This window comes from Ischnura elegans, chromosome 12, assembly GCF_921293095.1.
Source record: "Ischnura elegans chromosome 12, ioIscEleg1.1, whole genome shotgun sequence".
NCBI lineage: Eukaryota > Metazoa > Arthropoda > Insecta > Odonata > Coenagrionidae > Ischnura > Ischnura elegans.
Window position 1 is genome coordinate 78,932,276 of NC_060257.1, and position 16,967 is coordinate 78,949,242.

Sequence of the window (16,967 nt, forward strand, 5' to 3'; positions counted from 1 at the left end):
CCTACCCAAAAACAGGAAATATACTTAAGGAGCTCAAAACACTTAATGCTGTCGCAAATTGAAAGTATGGGTAGCCTCACATTACAGTGAATGACTTCTTTTGTATTGATACATGACTTCTCTTTCTAATTTCTTTAATGATTTTCTTCTTATTTTTATTAATTTCATGTAATTGAGTTTCTCGCTGGGTGTCTTTTTCATATTGTTTCTTTTGGTTAGCCCAATAATGTAACCATACTGCCGGCTTTACGTTTCAGCTGCTAATTACTTGCCACCGCGCCATTTGCCTATTTTTAATGTGTCTTTAAATAAATAAATATTCAATAAATTTTATAGAATGAAGGATCTAAGGTTTATCCGGCGAATAGACTGGAGGAAAAGTTCTCGGGTTTCCAGCCGGGTCCAAGGGTTTTTCAGCACCAACGTTTCGAACGTTTCAGCACCAACGTTTCTGTCATCGTCTTCAGGGTGAATGTGGAAGTGAATGCATTTTATGGACATAGAATTTCTACATTGTATATAAATATCTCTATAGGTGGTGGTCGCCGAAGAATTTTTCGTTGGCCGAGAAAGATGCGACAGTTGAAGGTGGTGTATTCTGAAAAAGGGGTGGACTTCTACGGGAAATCTATTCGGTTTTGGAGAAAATTGGGCGCTTATGGAGGAAACCTCGGAAAAGAGGTGGCCGCGTGGGTAGGTTTCACCATACGTCAGCTGCATCCACTGCAAGTGGGAGCTTCTGCGGCGCTCCTTGAGACTGGAACCCCTCAGGCAACGTCTGCCTCTCCAGCCGCCAAAGCACGACATTGCCCCCTCACGACCGGCATTGCTCCCACACATTCGCGCAGTAAAAGAACTACCCCCACTCCTCAACTGCCCTCCGTCAAGCTGCTAACGGGGAGACACAAGTGGGCCACGCCATGAACATTCTGCCCAACCACGGCACGCTCCGCAAGATTCATTTATTTACTTCCCGTTCGCTAGATTACACGGAGAGATATAATAAGATTTTTAATGCTACAAAAACGAGGAATATGGGGTCCTCTTAGAATAATTCATGTTTGCGTCCAACCAAACCCACTCACATAGCTAGAAAATATTCAGCATTAGATGAACGAAAACAAAAAAATCACCAGCCACTTCACTGAAAATAGCTCAAGACCTCCTTATAATTAATAGTGGATATAAAAGTATATGCATTAAAAATTTGAAAATGTATAAAGGAAAAAACGATAACGCCGGAGCGCAAATAACAGAAACTGAATACTACATCAATTTGTATTCAATACGTGTACATGTGGAAAAAAAATAACTTTTAGCACGCAATTATAAAAGGCATCAAAAATTCACGTCCGTATATACCCAATATAGGTTCACTGCGTCATAAAACATGTGGATGTTATAACGGATGTAATTACAATCAGTACATGTCGAACCCAAGGAAGGGGAAATGAAAGTGTATTTATGGGAGATGAAGAAAGAATGGAGAAAAGCACACAGGGAAATTTGGAGCTACTGTAAATTTTGACACTTGTGCTTTTCGCTATTACAAAATAGAAACAAAAATGAAAATGCATCCCTTTAAATGGTGCCAACGTAAATTAAATTAAAATACACATATGGTACGCATAGTAGTTTTTTTTTAAGATAACATAGGTTGCAGAGTCGCCTTTTCTGGCTATCCCAGCTATATTTGACAAATATTTAATCTTTAATGAACTATAATAAACTGAAATATTTTTCACGCTTCCTTTGAACAAAAAGAACATCATTTTGACAATTCGGTGATACAACCCTCAAGTAGTTTCGTCTCTGGTGATAAACATCTTCAATATTACCTCATGAAATTTAAAAATCTTCTTCCATTCTTTCCTACGCATTTAGAATAGTAGACTCCACACTTTAAGTTATTTCCCAATTTGCATTTATCAATTGGCGAAAAATATTAGCGTAATTATAAACGTAAGTTCTTAAAATTTTAGACAGTGAGATGAAACTTGAAGCAATAGAAAAACATTATGAAATATTGGATAATAAAACGGGGGACTTGAAGGTGGCTGCGAGGGATATCACTTGTCTTTGAGTGCCCAATAACTGCATCCGTAAAATACTCGGCCATTGTAACCTGTACGGACTTATCCCGCACCACTGAAATTCACATTATTATTATTATAGTATTCTACCGATTAAGGTAGGTTTTCATGGAGTATTCAAGAAGTGAGCTGGGAGCCTCCCTTTCCTTCCAGCACTACCTTCTTTAAATCACTGTAAGGCCTACTCTCTTTCAATCTATCTAAAAATCCTATTCTTTTCCTTCCCCTCCCTCGTTTCCCTAACATTCTACCCTCTAACACCATTTTCAACATCCCCTCACCGCTAAGCACTAGCTCCATCCATACCTTCTGTCTCCTCCGTATCTCATCTAAAAGCTGCCTCTCCTCGCCAACCATATCCAGCACTTCGTCATTCCTTTTCCTCTCCGTCCATTTCACCCTCTCCATTCTTCTCCATACCCACATCTCGAACGCCTCCAATCTTCTCTCGTCTTCTTTCCTCAGTGTCCATGTTTCCGCACCGTAGAGAGCTACACTCCAGATCAAACTCTTCACTAACCTTTTCTTTAAACTCTTACACAATGATCCTCTCAGAAGATCCTTCCTGTTCATGAATGCCTCCTTCGCTAATGCGATTCTCTTCCTTATGTCCTTACTACTGTATCCGTTTTCCTCTAACGTACTGCCGAAATAGTTGAATTGCTCAACCTGCTCAAGCTTTTCACCACCCACCTTTATCTTGAGTCTCACATTCCTCGCTCGTGATGCTTTACAAAACCGCATAACCTTAGTTTTCTTGTGATTAATCCTTATCCCATACTCCTCGCAACGCTCTTATAACGCATCCACTAGAGCCTGAAGCCCCCTTGCTGACTGGCTAATCAACGCCTGATCATCCGCGAATCTCACTGATTTGAACATCATTCCTCCCACTTTTATTTCAGCTTCTAACTCATCCCACGCTTCCCTTACCATCTCTTCAGCGTACACGTTAAAGAGCAAAATTCACATTAGAATTATAATAGATATCACCGGCCTCGGTGGCGGCGGGGTAAAGTCCTCGCCTGCCAAACCGAAGGTCGCGGGTTCGAGTCCCACCTGGGTAGGTTGCCCCTATCCAGGGCATGGTTGTGTGTGATAGTTGTTGTTTCATGTTATACCCTCCGATGTAAAAGGCATTGTGAGCTGTTTTCGGGGCGATGGAAATAAATAAATAAAAATAAATAAATAAATTGCCTTTCTTAAAACACGATTTGGCTAAATTCTGGTACACGAAGTCAACAAACAAAATTCCTAACGATGTTTTTTGACATGATAAGCTAACTTTACTTGGGTATCATAATAATTACACAAGGGTTATTTTATGTAACTTAAAAGGTAATCTGATCATTTGTAACAGAATAACGCAATAATTTAAGCCGCTCTCCATAAGACTGTTAACATTCCGTTAAGCACATACGAGAGGGATTCTGTGACTTTAAATTTATCTCACTTTCATCCTAGGATGCAACAAATTAAGCACATGACCTTTCGTTTCACGCCAATCTGTACATATTCAAAGAAATGTTCGTGCCACCTTAAAGCGTGTGCGGAGCGACCGAAAACTCCTTCAAGCACATCTGCCCGCCAACCCTAACTACGATCCCCTCAAAGATAAGCCAACCCTCTCTCCCCCCTGCGGCCAGGAAACTCCTTTAAAATTTATGCACAAGACCTTTCAGGGGGAGACGAGGGAAGACAGCACGTTGCAGAAAAAGCATGATTACTATATTCCCTGAAGATGAAGGCATACTGAGCGCCGCACCACATTTTGCGCACGCTATGGGATGCTTAATATAAAAGAGCGAAGATTAATAATAATAAAATCGATAGATTCAGATTTCCCTTGGCGAAAATTGAATGAAGACACACAACGTTTGTAAATTTTCACATATTTTTTTATTCGGTACGACGCGTTTCAACGCTTAGGCATCATTCTCGAGTACTCAAGTTAAAATTTACAAAAATTGTGTATCTTCGTTCATAAATTATAATTATTATACTCATTAATAATGATTATCCTCACTCGGCACAACTTTTGCAGCTGCGCACCTCATCTTTTGTATATTCCACAATGATCCAAATTGGATAGGCAAATAATCTTAATATCAGAGATGCTATTCCAAGCTTCCACATGCAGCATGTTGCAGATGCAGAATGTTGAATGTCGCAGATGGCCGGACCTTCCACGATCAATTTTGCAAGGGAATCAATTCTTCAAACAAATCCATTGCAGATACACGTGGAACGGCGTAGTAAATTTCTTCCTGAGAATGTGTGTCCCTCATTAACCAGATTTATTTGCAGCTGTTTTTTCTATGCTGCTGATTTCTATTTATTTGTTAACTGTTTTCTGTTTTGACTAAGATTTTTAGAAATTACATCCTTATCTTGTATCAGCACAAGTCATGGCTTACAAGATGTGAGCTTATGTTAAATCTTATGCCTGAACTTCTCACTCTTTGTGAGACAGTGCCCTAAGAAGGGTGAAGGAGTCACCTGGCCTCTTTCACCCCAGAGTAAAAAGTAAATTAAATAAAGCAAACACCCACCCTCCTTTCTCCAAAATATCTCAGCCACTCCACAACTCCTCTGCGACCGTCAGAAAAATACACCCCTCCCCTCTCAAAAGTGCAAATGCAAAAATTATAATTAAGGTGGACACGGTGAGAATTCTGCACTTGGAGAACACGAAGTGTTGAAACCATGGTCTGGTTGCATTGAAATTGTGGAATGAATAAAAGAATATATGTCTCGGCTGAGATGATGAGAAAAGACTGGAGGCGTTCGATATGTGGGTTTGGAGAAGAATGGAGAAGGCGAAGTGGACGGAGAGGAGGAGGAACGACGAAGTTCTGGATGTGGTGGGTGAGAGGAGACAGCTTCTAGATGAAATACGTAGGAGACAGAAGGTGTGGATGGAGCGGGGAGGGGATGTTGAAAATAGTGTCAGAGGTTAGAATGTTGGGTGAATGAGGGATAGGAAGAGCATAGAATTTCTAGATAGAATGAAAGAGAGTAAACCTTATTATGTATTTAAGAGGGAGGTCTATGAAAGGGGGAAGGATACTGCCAGAATACTTCTTAATTACTCTATGGAAACCTACCTTAATCGGTAGAACATTTTAATAATAATGTCTTACATGAAATTAATAAAGTACAGAACATACGCGGCCAAAGTCGTGATGAGTTCTTACTTTTAACGAGGCGATATTCTAGGATGTTAAGAGGAGTTAAGTTGCGAATATTTACATGAGGACACATCACAATACTTTAGGCTGCACTAACTTAATGAAATCGTTAAAATTCTAGGGTATTTTTATATTTTTTTTCGCTTCATTCGCCGATGAAGCGAAAAATATCCTACACATACTGTCCAGCTATAGTATGAGGGATCATAAGTGGAAGATTAAGGACATTGACGGAAGAGCTGGGAGATTTCAAATGCTCTTTCCTCACTTTACCATGGATGATCCCTTCAGACTATGAGGGATAGTAGCAGTTGCACTATTAATACAATTAATCGCCGCATTCGCTAGGAGGACTGATAGTATGTATTTCTACTTCTCAGTTCTCTTCATTTTTAATTAAGAGTTTTTTCTTTTTCCATGTCATTTTTTATTATCGTCTAAGCTGAATTTATTCGCGGTATATCCTCTATTCAATAATGAACTTACATTAATAAATGAATTTTAATAACAAATCATCAACCAATTTTTGCTTCCTAAGTGTATTAAGCTATATTCTTGTGCTGCATGGATTGATGAATGCTTCGTGAGAGCTATCAGTACCAGCACACATGCTCATGCAATGTGTTTTACAACACAAAAGTGCTCAATGGCATGCCGCAAGCTGGAGATTTGTTACCCCCTGTCAAATATCCTTGAGTTGGCTCCCAGGGTACTATGAAGAAACAGATGTCTTTAGTTATGAGGGAGATCACAAATTGTCTCCACGTGAACCCGGGCACTTTTTTTTAACATTAAAGTAAGAATTCCACGAATTCTTAAAAAAATGTAGGTTTATTCCATAGAAGACGCTAACCGCCTGTTTGACCGGTATTTTTTGGTAACAGATCACTTGCTTAAACCCATGCTTTCATGTTAAATTATTTAGGGTATATGAACAAGAACTTTGCGAAAATTTGCTTGCATATCAAATTTTATAATTTTACCATTTGATTTTTTTATCACGTACACTAAATACTTGAGAAACAAGCTAGTGATGAACAGGGCTTACTCTGCTTACTCCGGAAAGACCAACGATGGTGGGATCAAGGACGGATTCACCATTAAATTGGGAGGGGTCATGAGTCAATACCTGGGCCCGTGGAGTATGGAATACCACCTGAGAGAAGGGGGCGTTTTTAATATGGAGTCCCACGCTATATGATAAACACAATTCACCCTTCTCTAACGTTTGGGACTTGTAGCCATGCATGTGCATATATATCCCCTTTACTCCTCCTCAAGGATACAAAAACCATTAAAATGATAATAATAAAACATTTTTGATAAAATTTGAGGGGAATCAAGACCCCTGTGACCCCCCCATAAATCCGCCCCCGGAATGGATAAGTTTTAAGCAAGCAATCAATCCGTATCCAAAAAGGAATGGTCGAAATTGAGGTCTGCGCCCACCTCTATCTTCCTCAGAGGCACATCATTCTTTGAATCAATTTACTACGAGGGAATTCCGAACACGTCGTGTCCTCTCCTTTTTTCCAGGTTACAAATTCGATGACTAAGTCCAGGCAACTCGCAAGCCTCGAGGGTGATTTCTATCCAACGCCAGAATGGTGGCTCATTGGATGATCCAAATGTTATGGCTTGGAAGCGTTCTATTTGATTCTATTACCTAAAACTCCCACATTGCACGCATGTAAGTAACGTGCACGCTATGAGAAATTTGCACTTGAAGAAGGCGTAGAATCGAAACCATAGTCTTGCTACATTGTAATTGTGGAATTAATAGACGAATACGTATCTTGGCTGAAATTCATAAAGTACATCACATAAGCAGGCAAACACGTGTGGGCGTGTTACTTTAAGCAATGCAAATACTCCAGGATGTTAAGAGGAGTTAGCTGGCGAATATTTACACGAACGAAGAGCAATATACTTCAGTCTGAACTTAATTAGCGAATTCGGAGAGGTTTCATTTACAGATGAAGTGAAAAATATCCTACGCATACTGTCCAACTAAAGTATGTGGGATCACGAGTGGGTTATTAAGGGAATAGACTGATGGACATGGAGATTTCAAAAGATTTTTTCCTCAATCTCCTCAGATTCCTCTTCCTTCTCCTAACCCTTCAGTTTAAGCACCTTCGCCTGCACTCGACGATTCATTCGGCAACCAACACCTCTACAACAAATCTCTACTGTATCTGATCGCGTGAAGAAACAAATACCCTCCAAAATCACTGGTGTTGTAACCGTAACTTTAAGAGAACGCCTACATCTCTCTCTTTTTCCGTCATATTTTTATCGTTAAAAAATTTACGCTATCATTTCGTAGTTTCCAGGGCATTAAGTTGAAACCTTTGTTACATTCATACGATTCTCAAGTGTAAAAAGCAAGCTCTGAGAAATACTTGGGTATATTTATTCATGTTTAAAATTAAATCAAGGATTACCAAGGGTCCTTTCCATGCAGCCTAAATTTTCATGGTAATAGCTTAAAGTTTTAAATTAGAAATACGTCAGGAGCTAGGTCGGTTGTGCGGCAGTGATGCGTCCCCTTAATGAGCTAGGTTTTCAACTGCGAGATTCAAATCACATACTTTTAGCCTAAGTTATAAAAAAATATAATTTTATCATACAAGACATAAACTGGGGTTAAAAATTAGGATAACGGTACAGAGTGTGGATAGTTAAATGCTTTATTTTAAAGCTAACACTTTAGCCGGCCATTTCAGCCGACCGCAGCGCCATGTTCATATAATTACGGCATTTGACTTCAACTACAGCACTGATTAGGTAATAACTGTAAAACTCGTCCTGTAACGAGACAAAGTTTTTATTTAATCGTGATTAATGAGATATAAGAAATTTACATAAGTTTTAATATCAAAACCAATATCGCCACGAGAGCCACCATGAAAATGTGGATTTTTAAATTGCATTACATGATAATACAATAAGGAAATATTTTAACAAATAAAAAATTCTAGCACTTACCACTAATTTTTTTACTGGGTACAACGCGTTTCAGCTCACTGAGCCATTATCCGGTACAAGACTTGTCTTGTGCCCGTTGTACGCAGTAAAACATTTTTCGGAAAAGTGCTATGATGTTTTATTTATTTAAATATGTCTAACTTCCACAATTGAAGCCTGAATCTGTTGAACTTACAATATGGAAAGACAATTTTTGAGGACACTAGCCAATTAAGCATAATAAGAAGAGAATATCTTGCAATAATGGTGGAAATGACACAAACTTTGTCTCTGGGACCAACTTCCTAAGGCGTGACAAATAGTTTCCGTATTTCCCAGTGATTTCAGCGGAGGAGGGGCGCACGCGATTCCTCTATCTCTCTCTCGCTCTCTCTCTCTCTCTCCTCGTGATTGGATTCTCGCAGCGAACACGGCAAATCACTTGGGCGCACACAATCACTGACGTGAAAAACAAACTCCGCTCGCATTGCTCGCACTTGCGACGCAATGTCCACATCGCAATGCCAAGGGTCTGAATGGCTGAGTGAAATAGACGCATGTTTGGTCGATATATATTCATTTACTTGATAACCACAACCACATTTATGTATTTATTTATTCATTTTTATAATATTTAATGTATTCTTTCTAAGCACTGAAGGAATAAGTGACTTTGTACGCAGTCACGCGCACGGGTGCAAAGTTAAATACACCAAAGGATGAAGTTCGCCGTGAAAAAATATTTGACTTAGCCGGGATTCGAACCCGGATCTCCCGATTGCCGGTCAGGCGTGCTACCAGTTACACCACCAAGCCATCTTCTCAGAGCGAACTTCGGGATGGGTTTTACCGAACAAGATGTTGACGTCACAAGTCCACACTGTGGCACATGTGGCGAGGGTCGTGCTTACTAAGCCACTGTCGGGGAGAAAAACCCTTATTTTCCGCTGGTCTGCGGCGACGATTTTCAAAGCACTGAAGGAATAAGTGACTTTGTACGCAGTCACGCGCACGGGTGCAAAGTTAAATACACCAAAGGATGAAGTTCGCCGTGAAAAAATATTTGACTTAGCCGGGATTCGAACCCGGATCTCCCGATTGCCGGTCAGGCGTGCTACCAGTTACACCACCAAGCCATCTTCTCAGAGCGAACTTCGGGATGGGTTTTACCGAACAAGATGTTGACGTCACAAGTCCACACTGTGGCACATGTGGCGAGGGTCGTGCTTACTAAGCCACTGTCGGGGAGAAAAACCCTTATTTTCCGCTGGTCTGCGGCGACGATTTTCAAAGCACTGAAGGAATAAGTGACTTTGTACGCAGTCACGCGCACGGGTGCAAAGTTAAATACACCAAAGGATGAAGTTCGCCGTGAAATCGGGAGATCCGGGTTCGAATCCCGGCTAAGTCAAATATTTTTTCACGGCGAACTTCATCCTTTGGTGTATTTAACTTTGCACCCGTGCGCGTGACTGCGTACAAAGTCACTTATTCCTTCAGTGCTTTGAAAATCGTCGCCGCAGACCAGCGGAAAATAAGGGTTTTTCTCCCCGACAGTGGCTTAGTAAGCACGACCCTCGCCACATGTGCCACAGTGTGGACTTGTGACGTCAACATCTTGTTCGGTAAAACCCATCCCGAAGTTCGCTCTGAGAAGATGGCTTGGTGGTGTAACTGGTAGCACGCCTGACCGGCAATCGGGAGATCCGGGTTCGAATCCCGGCTAAGTCAAATATTTTTTCACGGCGAACTTCATCCTTTGGTGTATTTAACTTTGCACCCGTGCGCGTGACTGCGTACAAAGTCACTTATTCCTTCAGTGCTTTGAAAATCGTCGCCGCAGACCAGCGGAAAATAAGGGTTTTTCTCCCCGACAGTGGCTTAGTAAGCACGACCCTCGCCACATGTGCCACAGTGTGGACTTGTGACGTCAACATCTTGTTCGGTAAAACCCATCCCGAAGTTCGCTCTGAGAAGATGGCTTGGTGGTGTAACTGGTAGCACGCCTGACCGGCAATCGGGAGATCCGGGTTCGAATCCCGGCTAAGTCAAATATTTTTTCACGGCGAACTTCATCCTTTGGTGTATTTTTTTTTTATTCTTTCTGTTTATTTATACGTTTTCCCTTTCTCTTTGTGATATTACTGTCATAATGATGAAAAATAACAAAAGATTTATTGTTACACTGAAGATGAGATTAGAGTAATAGGGAAACTGTTATCTGTTGAGTATGGTGATTTAAAATTGATAGCTGAGAGATATAAAGTGCAGAGGGATACTGTGTGAATCGCTTAGACACGGTAAGAGGAGAAAGACGCCCATGACATATACTGAGCATCGCCGAGGTAGTCACGGCACGAGTATTTTCACACACTATTACACTATTCCACTATTGTGTCAGAAACTCTCGAGTACTTTTGATTATATGCGGGAGAGAGAAAACAGTGGCCAACGCCCCCATCAAAGAAGGGAGATATAACAAGTGGAATCAATCACTTCGACGATAGCACCATAACTTGGGAAAGAATAAGCACGGCAGACATCAAGCGTCGTATATCCCGAGCTCAGACAGATTTCATGACGTTTCAAACAGACAGATCATAATAGAACCTAAGAAAAACTATGCGAAAAAATTCCTGTGGACTGGGGCAATAAGAAACATGGATCACTGGAAAAGCTGATCAGAAAAGAAGAATATCTGGTGCGGGAGGCGGGTGCTGAAGATCAATTGGACTGATAAGGGTAGACAAAAGGAGGTATACACAAGATAGGTTAAATAAGGAAACTGTGGAGCTCCAAACGCCAGAGAAGGACCCAGTAACCTACGAAAAAGTGATTAAATATAATGGAGGATAAAACTGAAGGAAAACTGTGTGAAGGCAGGCCAAGAGATAGGTAAGTGTGGCTAATATAGAAGGACATAAGGAAGAAGAAACATCAGGAAAGGAACAACAAGAACTTTACTTAAAGAACTGGTTTGGGAAAGATAATGGGCTACAGTGAACCAATCTTCAGATTGCAGCACTGTAAATGAGTGTAAATTTAAAATACCACGTTTGTTCGTGCTAAATTTCCATAAAAATCAAGTATTTTGTGGTTCATGTAAGGCATATGGATCATTAGGTTACTGAAGAGTCGTCGAATGAAGGAAAATGTAATTTCATGAATCCCAACTTTATGTTCGTGAGAATCACGCGTTGTTTGTCCACCGTGAATGACAGTGCAATTACATAAGAAGCTGGCCCGCAAGTGACATTACTGGTGGCATTAATTCTCGCAAATTTGAGAAAAAATAAAGCGTAAACTTTACCTTCTTTTTTTGGTCGCATAAAATATTCCAACTGGCGTCCTAATTACTTAATTTCCCTCGGGGTGCTGGAGTCCAAACAAGAATTCAAGAGGAGGTGGTAAAATATCGTACCCATTCCCAGTGAACTACGATAGAGGATCGGGTTAGTGTGGTGGCTAGGATTGGCTTCCCCCAGTAGACACGGGTTCAAATCCCGAAATTTTTTCTAGAGGTTGCCCTATTCCTGCTAGAATTCTTTGTTGAGGGTATTTCATAATATCAACAAACCGTCCGTCAGGTGGGACGTTGAGCTGTGATTCGCTATATGTCTTTCGTTCGTAGAAGGCTAAGGCAGACGCAAGGTTTATCTTTCCCTCCCTGCCCTACGCTTTCCTAAGATGCGAATGACGTAAACTGCCGGTCGTCCCCTCCAGATAAAAACACAATTAAGATAAGATTTAATGTATTTCTGAACAATCATTCTTAAAGAATTCTACTGGTTGAGATAGATTTACATCGAGGATTTTACAGAAAACCTGATGTCTTCCATTCCTTCTAGGACACCCCTATTAAATTTACAATTAGGCCTACTACCTTTCATTCCATCTATAAATTCTACTATCTTGCCCCTCCTCCCTCGCCTAACCTGACATTCTTCACTCTGGCACGGTTTTTAACATAATATTCATAATATGACATCACTAAATCGGTTTGAAAGTAAGAATGGAACACCTATGAATGAGTCGGCTCAAAACGTGACGTTTTAAGGTTCACAGGAGATTAGTGGCAGCAAAAAAGGTCCCACGTTCTCGTGATTTCATTTACGTCGATGAGCCCAATACAAAGGCGCATATGAAGCCCCTCGTGTGATTTAGACCAACATGCACCGCTAACACAATTGTCTGGATTCTATGATGCCCATTATAAAATAACGTTTCCTTTGGAACTTAAACCTAATAAAAATTAGCTGGCAAAAGCATTAAAATAAGGAACTTAAAGCATTATGGGCGGCATTCATAATCTTTCGAAATAATCAATGAGCCATGGATATCAGGTTACGCTGTAAACTTCAAGTATTGATACATACAATTAATTAAAATACATTATAGTATCAGATATCGATCGATGCCTGTTATTTGTTTGCTTTTGTAAATCGTCAACTGCAGATCGTGTTTGGAAAAAGTTTAAGTACTTACGATTTCTCATCCGACAGTATAATGTGGTTTCAAATGTATTTAATCCAACTAAATAACTCTAAATTATGTGCAAGATTAATTAACTTCTTTTCATCCACAGAATGACCAATAATTTCAGCCGTAAGTTGTTAATTCCTCCTTTCAATGATTTGTTACTAACATTTATTTGTAACTAAGGAGTACCGAGAAATCGTAACTACGGTAACCTAAGGTACTATAAACAACAGAAGTTGACGGTAATGTTTTGAAAAAGTAAGTTATCAAAGGTTTTGAAAGCAGAAGCATTCAAGATTGACATTGCTGTAAGTACATTTCACATACGTCCATTACAATTATGTGCATGGCACATTATTTATGTAGAGTTATAACAATTAATGCATAGTAAATTAGTATCTAAAATTCTTTGAAGACTAGGAATACTTAAAAATCAATAATTGATGAATCGATGCTTAATGGAGCCTAGATCCACTAATGAGATTTTTCCCGGCTATGAATTGTAAACTCTGGAATTAACCAGAGATACAACTTGATATGCAATAAATCAAGGTGTTCCTCCAAGGTATTCCACACACGCAAGAGGAAATCCAAAGAGTGAATCTAAAATTATCTGTTGTATTTATTAATCAGGCAATTTCCAGCGAATAAATAACGTTCCCGATCAAGCCAAGCTATTAAATTTTATTTCATAACGCATCAGCTCATGCTGCAACACGAGGTGGGCGAAATGCGGTCATTTTTTACCCATCTCAGTTCCCACGTTTTAACATTTCCTTATTGCTACATTGACTACTCCAAGAATCGATTACTTGTCATCAATTACAGCAAAGACTGTTTATCAAAATATTTTTACATTACTTCAATAACTTTAACTGCAGCTTGCATTTTAACCAAGAAGAACTTTGACCTCTTTTCTTTTGAGCTGCAAAACATCACTGGAGTATTCATATTTATCCGTTTTTGCTTCGTTACCACCCTTTGTTGACTAAACATCGTTGATACATTTCCTTCTAAATTTAAGGGTCATGTAGAGCATCAAATAATTGAGATTATTTTTCCTATCAGCCGTGAAAGAACACCTTAGCGCATGCCTAAGTAATGGGTGTAATCTCTGCTACCTGTATATAGCACGATAAAAAGCCTAAGTGACACTTAAGTGTAAATTGAATAAAATATGAGGTAAATACCATTGATGGCATGATCCTAAGCAACGTTAGTTGAACTGAAATATCTGACGAGGAAACAGGCAGTAATTCTTTTAAAATTGAGCTCAAATAAACAAAACTTCTATTTCACAGGTAGAAATACTCCATTAAAATGTTTTCTACAAAACTATGCACCAAAATGTCCCAAAAATCAAAATACGTCTCTTTGAACTACTACTAGATGTTTGAATGCGTCAAATAGGAGGAGTCATACATATATGAAAAAATATTAAATAATTACCGGGTTCATATTGGACCCTATCCAGCCCTTTTAGGGTTCAAAACAATCTTCTTCCTTCGAATATAAATTCATTCCCGTGTGACCTATCTTTTTTACGACCATTAATAGCTTAAAAATTATGAAATAACCTTGAAATATTCAGTGTAAATAGAGTAGACACTGATGAACATTTTGATGTACTTCGAATCTGAAATTTTTTTCTCAGACGGATTTTTTTTATTTCAGAAACAGAAAAATGTTGCTAATGGTCTGCAGTCGAGACTCAAAAATTTCAAGACAACAGTATGAGAAATAAACGAGTATTAAGTCATCAGAAAAGACAAAATAGGACGGATGGAGAAGGAAATAAGCGTCCTCTTCAGCCAGAGTCTTGAGCGCAAGCCCTGCAAAATGGCCTTCATCCCCTCAAAACGGCATTGATACGCCGATCGACTCTTAGAGGCACCGCTTCCGTCCTGGCTACACCCTCCATGGGGTGATTCACTGGCCTCGTCCATTCTGATTCGCTCCACTCCAAAAAGCCAACTGACCCCCTTCCACGCTCCAACCTCCAACCCCGCAATCACTCACCACACCACACTAACACACTACACGGTCACAAATACAATTGCTATCGGATTTCAGACCAATCAATCGACGGAACGGACGGGGAACGGAAACATTTCCTCGACCCGTAAATTTCGTCGCAGCGAAACACGTTCTCCCTCATACGATCGAAACGGAAGGATGCAAAGAATGAACGGCACGTTGAGGTTTGGGATCATCAAGGAATCGGAGGAATGGATTTTATGGAGTGGGCCGAAGCAATCATCGTCACTTGCACACGCGAAAGCCCCTAAAGATGCTCGAACTGAGGGTGATGGCTGGAGAAGAACGAGGTCACCTCGACAGGAAGATTTCCTAAATGAAATAACCGCGGATGTAGCAGTGGCGTAGCCCTACGTAGCCACCCCCAATTTGACCTCGAGTACTTGAGGATGGCTCCGAAAAAGGTACGCTGCTGACTAGTCTGCGGTTGTTTCATAAAATAATGCCAATGGTGTACGCTCTAGTGCTCAAAGTTCTGGTTTATTTAGCCTCTGGGCTGTGGCTGACGGCTGCTACCTAGTGACATTGCAGGCCAGGCAGCGTAAACCACCCTGTGCCCTATAAAGCCAACCAAACTAGGCAGAGGAGGGAGTTGTTTTGGTGGATCAAGGGGTGGTTCGAATTCTGAGGATCCGGGTTTGAATTCCGGTCAAGACAAATTATTTTTTTCCTCTGTAGACTTTTTGCACTCCGCAGGAAGGCTTAAAACGATGGCAGTCGGTCCCAGCAACTGGATCGGCCGTTTGAAGGGAGAGGGCACACACAAATATGAAGTGGCAGGACCATCCAGGAGTGCAGTGTGAGAGGGAGGGTGGTGGACAGAGGCACTGGGCCACACCATTCGCGGGTGCGGAGGATACAAATGTGGATGCAGAGAGGGAAGAAAAGCAGCAAGGGGGTGGGGTGTGTGGCAGGTGTTGGTGGTTTGGAAGGGGGCGTACTTACAGAAGGCATCAGCTGATCCGTGCTTCGGACGCGCGTCACTTTGTTCTTGTACAAGTGTCTCTTGACGCAGCGCTCCACGGGCCGGTTGAACTTCATGAAGGTGACGTAGGCGAGGTAGAGGCAGAAGAGCACGAGCGCCTCGTACCAGTAGATGTGGTTGTCCCGGAAGCAGAGGATGAGCGTGAGCAGGCTCACGGAGTAGAAGGTGCAGTCACGGAAGAGAGGCCACCACGTGAGGCTGAGCACGGAGCGGGAGAAGAGCGCGCACATGCCGATCACGAACAGGATATTGAAGACGGCCGAGCCGACGATGGTCCCGATGCCCACGTCGTCGAAGGAGACGAACACGCCGATCACCGAGGTGAACAGCTCGGGCGCCGAGCCGCCCGCCGCCATGAACGTCGCTCCCGCCACGTCGTCCTGGAGTTGCAGCTTCTCGATGATCACGTCGAGCGCCGGCACGAAGAACTCATCGCACACGATCGCCAGCGCGACGAACATGTACACCACGCCCAGGATATGCAGCACCACGGCACCGCGACGCCGCTGCTCCAACGTGAACAGGTCCGTGGGGAAAAGCGGGTCGCGGTGCACCTCGGTCTCGTTGAAGGCGGCCGTGTCGTTCCCGTCATCCGGGGGCGGTTGCGGTGCGTGGTGAGCCAGCAGCGCCCGGCCGCCTCCCGGCGACGCCGCCGCACCACCACCACCGCCGAGCACCAGGAGCAGCAGGAGGAGCAGGAGCGGCGGAGGGCGCATGGCCATGGTGGTGGTGCTGCCCTAGTGTGCCGCCACTGTCCGCACCGTGGTCAGGTCATCCGGGTGGCGGAGGCAGGATCCTGGTCTCTTCTCTCCTCTCTGTGTGGGGCTGTCTGCGCGAGTGCGCGCCGCCGGGGGCAGGGGGATCGGAGGGGGCGGTTGGGGCAGGTTGCACTCCGCCTCCTCCGTGGCCTTTCAAACGCGATTCTGCCTTCTGCCTCCCTGGCGGTCGATATGCGCGACGCCAGCGCCACCGCCGCCCCTGCGGACGATCCGGCAAACGTCGGCTCGGCTTGCGTCACGGGGGGGGAGGGAGGGGGAGGGGAGGCGGGGTGAAAAGGGGGGGGGGGGAGAGATAAGAGATGAGGGCAGCACAGAGAGAGGTCAGTGGAAGGCCGGGGCACAGAGAGGCTCCTTCATAGTCATCCCTCGGAGACAGAGTTCGATTAATTTGTCAATCATTGATCGGAGAGAATTTGTAAATTCCAGAAGGAGC

At 42.3% G+C, this 16,967-nt stretch overlaps 1 protein-coding gene across 3 annotated transcripts in view; it reads right to left on the reverse strand.

Moving 5' to 3' along the window:
• Positions 1-16,645, reverse strand: part of LOC124169758 (sodium/potassium/calcium exchanger Nckx30C-like) — a 262,408-nt gene extending 245,763 nt beyond the window's left edge. For all 3 annotated transcript variants that reach the window (XM_046548465.1, XM_046548466.1, XM_046548464.1), the window contains exon 1: positions 15,716-16,645. In XM_046548465.1, the coding sequence (XP_046404421.1) occupies positions 15,716-16,477 (762 nt within the window). In that variant the 5' untranslated portion in view covers positions 16,478-16,645. The remainder of the gene's footprint in view (positions 1-15,715) is intronic.
• Positions 16,646-16,967: the final 322 nt, after the last annotated feature.